The 7,500-nt window shown below is 43.7% G+C and overlaps 1 protein-coding gene across 1 annotated transcript in view; it reads left to right on the forward strand.

Moving 5' to 3' along the window:
- Positions 1–7,054: 7,054 nt before the first annotated feature.
- The window catches only part of slc1a4 (solute carrier family 1 member 4), a 14,134-nt gene continuing 13,688 nt past the window's right edge, over positions 7,055–7,500 (forward strand). The window contains exon 1 of the mRNA XM_084458671.1: positions 7,055–7,500. This exon is cut by the window's right edge and continues 229 nt beyond it. Within this exon, the coding sequence (XP_084314797.1) occupies positions 7,218–7,500 (283 nt within the window). The 5' untranslated portion in view covers positions 7,055–7,217.

Raw genomic sequence — 7,500 nt, forward strand, 5'->3', positions numbered from 1 at the left:
ACGGTTGTGTATACACATTACACTTTAGATAGACAGACAGACAGACAGACAGACAGACAGACAGACAGATAGATAGATAGATAGATAGATAGATAGATAGATAGATAGATAGATAGATAGATAGATAGATAGATAGATAGATAGATAGATGGGGGTGAATTTAGATAAGAGAAAATTGAAGCTCTTGAGAGATGAAAATAGACATTTTAGGCAATGGTTCCTCCCTCCCCTGTCCTATGGTTCCTCCCTCCCCTGTCCTATGGTTCCTCCCTCCCCTGTCCTATGGTTCCTCCCTCCCCTGTCCTATGGTTCCTCCCTCCCCTGTCCTCTCAGTACAGTGCCAGTACACGGCAGTGCAGATACTCAACACACATTTCTGGTTGCTCAATCATCAGAAATCCCCCAGCGGTCTAATTTTACACACTGGGGTGGGCAACAATGACGGGGCATGTTAGGACATAGAGAGGGGTCACACAGGACAACAAGAGAAGTACAGTACAGTATAATAAGACATCCCTAATAGATTAGGAATAACATTATGTATCAAAGAGAATCATGGTCAATCCACTAAGAAGTTATTCACATTATCAAATAAGCCAACAGACCAGACATACAGACCAAAAACACACACACACATAGTAGTGTCTCCATACTGTACACACAGGTCAAATTGCTGCACACATAATTGATATCAGGACATTAGACTCCTGCCAAGCTAAAATACAGTTTAGTACAAACAACATAATCACAGCTATAGAGTATACGTGCCAGATTTCAATGTCTCTCTTTCCCACCCCGCTCCTTCACAGTATGTTCTCCTCATCAGACTAAAGTAGTAGACTAGCAGTTTCTAACTGGCGGGGGTTCCCCTTCTCAGAGAAACTCTTTCTCCACTGAATACGTGTGAATGTTGTGGGTGGGGAGATTCTAAGTGGTGTTTCTGATAATGCTAACATTACAAATAGGCAGTGAGAGAGAATAGTCTACATTTTTTTTACTTTTGTGAGTTTCTCAGTCTGCAAGGGTGGATTTTATGAAAGACAACAAATTCAACATAGAAACCGTGCAGCAGAAATTCTAACTAGAGCCATATGATCTGTCCGATATTATCGCTACAGCTGCCGATTCTTTACACTGACTTTCTTTTCTTTTTAGGCTGCCACCACCCCACACGTTTTAAATCTTTTGATTGATGAAGTTGTGGAGATTAAACACATGGGATGTTTTTATTACATTAGTATTTGACTATCAGAATGTATTTTTCTACTATCAGATTGTAATTTTAAAATTCTCGCTCAGACCAGGGTATTATCTCCAGTGCCAGACAGGCTATGACAAGGATCAGTCAATTAAAGAAATTCATTTGATCATGTACAGTATATTCATGTCCAAGGAAGGCAAATTCAAAGCACAATTTCTAAGGCACTGCTTTGGTCCTCTACAATACTGAACAGTACAGCTATACACAAAGTATACCCAACATTGTCTATGCTGCAGTTTAGAACATTTGGCAAAATCATGTTCATACACAGCATTGGATATCATTCTACAGTATATGCAAACGAATAGTGTGTGTGTGTGTGTGTGTGTGTGCATGTGTGTGTGTGTGTTTGTGCATGTGTGTAGGCAGGTGCTGACAACTGTCATGTAAGGACCCTTGAACTGCTCCATCTCTCGCCCTATCTCTCTCTCTCTCTCTCTCTCTCTCTCTCTCTCAAGATGGGCCTATGCAATATTAATAAGGCAGATCTGCTGGCTACTGTGGGGAGGAGACCTCCCCTGCAGACATTCCTCCTTTGACATCCAATCCCTGGGCATTTGTGTGTGTGTGTGTGTGTGTGTGTGTGTGTGAGCCTCTTCTTCTGAAATGTAGATCACACAATGTGAATGTAACAGGAGCAAATATTAAAGCCACTAAAACCAAAGCACCTCAACTTGTGACCAGGTTTGGTGATAGTTTACGATAATTAATGAGGAGTTCTGTTCATAGACTAGCCTAGGTCTACTTGAGGACCGTCTCGGTGAGCACTGCTGTAAAAACAGAGTATCCTAACAGACAGCACCTTAATCTGGATTAACTCCTATATTAGAAGTGCTGTGCCTCCGTTGACAAACACATGACCATTTGACGGCAGAAACCCCATTCAGACCAGACTGATGGATCGCTTGGCTCGTTAGCCAATGGCTGTGCGTAGCCTACTTTTATCTATCTATCTATCTATCTATCTATCTATCTATCTATCTATCTATCTATCTATCTATCTATCTATCTATCTATCTATCTATCTATCTATCTATCTGTCTGTCTGTCTGTCTGTCTGTCTGTCTGTCTGTCTGTCTGTCCGTCTGTCCGTCTGTCTGTAGGTATCTGATATGTCTAGCATACCCTCTGCCCTTTTTTGTTCTTTTTTTGTTTTACAGAGGCACAGAGGAACCGTTTAAGAACACAGGGCAAACACTTCTGTCTACGCATGCAAACGCACGCACACCCACACCAGAGAACCCAGCAAACACGCAACGTCAGGGAGACGTTCAGATCATGTCTTAATAACGTCCGTTGGTCCAGAACCCCATTTGCACGTCTGCTGGACCCCTCAATATTCAAACGTCTGGCTTGGACCCCTCTAAGACGTCTGTGGACGTGCAAAACAGGTCCAATATCTGAACGTTAAAAAAAACATTCATTCTGGCTCCTAATTGGATGTCTTTGGACGTCCGAAAAAGACAAAAAAGACGTCTAAAAGACGTCTTTTAGACGTGTCTTTGCTCAGTGGGAAGGCTCCTCCGTTGGCAAACTGGAACAGTTAGAACCAGAGTAGCCCTAGATGCAGATACAGAATATAAGTGTGTAAAGGAGGGTCAAATATTATGGCAATAGAACAAGGAATGCCTGTCACATAGAGACAGTCTCTGCTGGTTTAAAGAACTTGTTATATAATTGGTTACAGTCGTCGTAAATGTGCCCTGTTTTCCCGGGGCAAAAGAACACCAGCGGCTGAAGGTCCAGCATTAGGTGCGCTAGTGTTAGCTATGTGCATTGCTACGGTTTTATTAGTTTAAGTAGGCCTTGGTATTATTCATATTTTTTGTTTAGACCTACACATTAAGTAATTTTAAAAGCTAACATAGACCTACGTGCAATGATTGCACTTGTTTGGCATATCTCTCTTCCTTAATTGTCTATGTCGCTCCATCTCTCTCTCTCTCTCTCTCTCTCTCTCACACACACACACACACACACACACACACACACACACACACACGCACACACGCACACACACACACACACACACACACACACACACACACACACACACACACAAACAGTCAAGCCAAGACAGCGTTGTTTTTAACATGCAGGTTCACTCACCCTCTATGGTGGATCCGTCCAGCACGGTGACAAAGTATTCAAAGAGAAAAACTGTTCACCAACGGCTAAGACCACAGTGAGATACCTTGTCCCAATGGCCTCTCGCGGTGGGGACTAACTCCTTAGATAGCCAAAACAGACTTATTCCCTCAAACAGACTTATTACCAAAACTAGCAAACACTCGCTGCGAGGACATAAGATAAAAGCCTCATTTCAATGTCAAGGTGCAGGCTCTGCTAAGTCATGGAGTAGCCGAAGCAAGCGGCATCGGCAGCCGAGAGCAGGACAAGGCATTTCTTGTGATTGACAGGTCGTATGGCGAATCACAGCCCGGCTCAGGGCGTCGTGCCCCGCCTACGCGAGGTCGGCGGCCAATAGAGTCGTGAGGCAGAAGTTTCCTCACCGGGAGCGATTTAAAGGGAAACCTTGTTGCCGTGTGGATGTTCACAATCGTCTATCCATGTATCTTGGACGCAAGTCAGAATCAGAAACTGTTTATTGGCATGCAGTTTTACAGCGTGCTACGAATTTGCTTTCCGGCGAGGTGCATAACTTTTAGACAACATTGGACAGGGTGCAGGAACGAGACAGGACAGTGCAAACATAGGAGTGTGCAAATGGCAAGTAGGCTAGCCTACAAACGCAAGCCTATAGGCTACACTACAGTGTGTGCAGTGAGTGTGTAGGTGAGTGCGTGTATGTCTATGCGGCGTGATGTGTGAGTGTGGTACGTCCTATACACATTCAGGTCATATACATACACACATTCAAGTGGTCATGTGCATGTGTGTGTGTGTGTGTGTGTGTGTGTGTGTGTGTATGTGTGTGTGTGTGTGTGTGTGTGTGTGTGTGTATGTGAGGGGGGCTTGTTGAAGAGGCTGATGGCCGTGGGGAAGAAGGGAAAGAAGGATGGAAGTAGGCCATGTGTCGTGCAGACGTGGTCCTGATGGACCGCAGCCTCCTGCCTGAGGGAGTGGCACGAAGAGATTATGGTTCCAGGATCAACTCCAGGATCAAGGTCCTGGAGTTGTGCAGGACCAGGAGGGAGGGCAGGTTAGCCGATCACCTTCTCAGCAGATCGGATGCTGCAGTTTTGCCCTGTCTTTGGCTGTAGCGACGGGGTACCAGATGGTAACAGTATGAACTACGCTATACTTTACTGTATACTAAACCTCCTGTAGCCTGTGTGCGTGTGTGTAGGATGAGTGTTAAAATGTAAAACAGGAAAGTGAATGAATTCATCTCATTTTGACAGTTATCAGTGGAGTCCACTGAGTGGACCCATTGCCCAGTTCATTGTTTGAGTCTACGGTCTATTACATGAAGAAAAACAATTAATGGTTTACAGAGTGCATTAGGTAATAAACACGACTGTAAAATATATCACTGACAACAGCCAACTACCAGTCCATTTGATTTAGCTGCTGGGATATTGAAGGTGAAGAAGGTCAGTATAGTTCATATTACTGTAGCGTTATTTTGAGAATAGCACCACCCCTTGTTCAAATGCACATATTGCAAGTTCAGTCACTTACAAATTAGGACTACAGACAGGACTAAACAATTATGGGGTGTGGATGTTCCAGAGAACAGGATTAATGAGTTACCCAGATCAATTCCAAAACATGTTCAAGAGACTTTTGATAGATACAAGGACAAGAGACCAAATGTTTAAAGGAGAATGCTAATTTTTGACAACCTGGACCTTATTTACGGCATATTATAAGACGTTTGACTCACCGAGATAACTTTGGTGTAATTCGGAGGCCTGTAGAAGAAATGTAAAATCCAGAGCAAGCCAGTATATCCATGTAATGGCGGCGGACGGGGCACTGAGAATGCAGCTTCTAAAAAATCTATTTTCTGCCCCGAAATGGTTGTTTTCATCAATCTGTCTTTATGAATCGCTAGTTGTGCTTACATAGAGCGAGGGCTTGTTGTGGTTTTTCACATGCCTCTGTAATATGATCTTTAGAAACGTCTTTAGAAACGAAAATAGCTTCCCCACTTGCTCCAGAACGCATGCGCACAGCGCGCAGATTCCTTTTATATGCTAAAAGGAAAAATCTCAAATTTACAGAGGTCACTGCAAAATTAGTTTAGATCAACAAAAGTGAGAAGTGGAACTTAAGAGTTAGAGCAGGCAGCAGTGCAGCGCTACACAGACCAGGCCCATGTGACTAACCAGACTGAGAGCCCTGCAGAAGAAGGAACCAGAGGGTGTCCACCTGCTTAGTGGTCAGACAGCAACTCTTCCCTCAGACACTAGAGGGAGAACCTGATCATCGAAACATGATAATGGACATTCGGATAAGAGTGTTCAGGAGAGTGGGTTGATTTGTCCCTTCTGTGGTACAGGAGATGTGACCACGTATCTGTAGTTCTGTACACCCTTCAAGTTATATCTATCTATACACTGCCTATGTGTTTTTCACACCTGTGCAGATCAAATGACTACAAGTCATCAGTAGACTTTGCATGAATTTAAGGTTATTGACTTGATTATTTGAAACAGGTGTTGCTGAGCATGAACAAAAGTCTACAAACCCAGCTTTCTAAGATGGGAGAACTCTTCAACGCAGAACTTCAAATAAAGAAGTAAGCGTATTCAGTCAAAGGAGAGGACCATGAATCAGGTGTTAATACTGGGATGGATAAAAACATACATTTTCATGCGCTGGAAGCCACTGCCACTCTTATGTCCTAGACACACATGTGGAGGCGGAGACAGAACTGTACGTTTTTAAAGAAAAGCATTCTTTATTACGTGGTCCACTCAGCGGTCCAGAACATGTACCAGTCCATCTTGAGTGTCTATCAAAACCGGACAACACCCCTATTAGGCTACTACACAGTAACAAGAAGTTCTGTGGCTCCATATTACATTAATCACTTTGATTTGTACTTTTTACTTGTATACAGTATAAATCATCTTGGATTAATACACATCAGCCACATTCATTCATCCTTTGTTGTGCGTAGTTGCAGAACTAGCTTACTTTTTCCAATGAAGAGGCGACTCCTGTACACTTAACTACCCCCAACGCACATGTTTAACACAGACTATGATGCATTGCGCGGGGCCAGGCCAGAAGACCCCTCTTCTCCACTTTGGCAGCTGCGCGTGTTATTTTGGGAACAAACTATTTTGGTGACGTCTCGGTGGCTATATGAAGCAAATACTGATATATTACAGTACTGAGAGAACAGTGAGAGAACACTGATATAACTACACCTTGGTCACTACAAAACTCTAAATAAGCTGATTTATTTTTCTGCATGAAGCACAACCGGGCCGCTTAATGGTTGCCGACTGGTATCTCGGTACACTGTACTGTGATGGACCCAGCGGCCAGGCTACAATGGTATCTCCAATAGGCTACATTACAACACAAGTGAGTTGGCATCACTATAGTATAGCTAACTCTAGGCTATTAGTATGTAGACTATCGCAATGATAAAAGCCCATAACACAATTTGCACAATCGATCCAATAGGCCTACCATTGATTATATAAAATGCTTTATTCTCGTTTACGCCTATAGCCTACTTTGATTCACTGAAATGCATAATGGCTATTGCAGATCCTGGCAATTTCTCCTGCTGTTGCATCATTTGGTCTTGCCATAAAATAGACTATTAAAGAAAGTGCGCATGCCCTGCTATTTTTTGTTCAGACGCCCCCTCACCATTGGCGGAGGCATAGGTTGCGTTAGACAGCACTGGCAATCCTAGCAGAGTCCCTCGGTCTGCCTGAGTGTGTGCGCACTCACGCTGTCAGAAGGAGCAGACAATTCAGCACAGACCGTTATTCTTATTTCTAGGCGCCAATAATTTACCACCAAGATGGAAAAGAGCGAAATTAACGGGCACGCAATGGCCAACTCGCTCTCCACCGACAAAATCTTGGAGAAGAGTGAAAGGAAAAGCTGTAAAGACAAGTTGATCGTGTTTTTGAATAGGAATTTGCTGGTGATATTGACGGTGTCTGGGGTCCTCGTGGGCGTAGGACTGGGAATGATGGTCAGGAATATGAACCTCACCAGGGCGCAGATGACTTATTTCGCCTTTCCCGGAGAGATGCTTCTGAGGATGCTTAAGATGATCATCCTGCCCCTGGTCGTGTGCA

The sequence above is a fragment of the Borostomias antarcticus genome (genome assembly GCF_949987555.1).
Source record: "Borostomias antarcticus genome assembly, chromosome: 25".
Lineage (NCBI taxonomy): Eukaryota > Metazoa > Chordata > Actinopteri > Stomiiformes > Stomiidae > Borostomias > Borostomias antarcticus.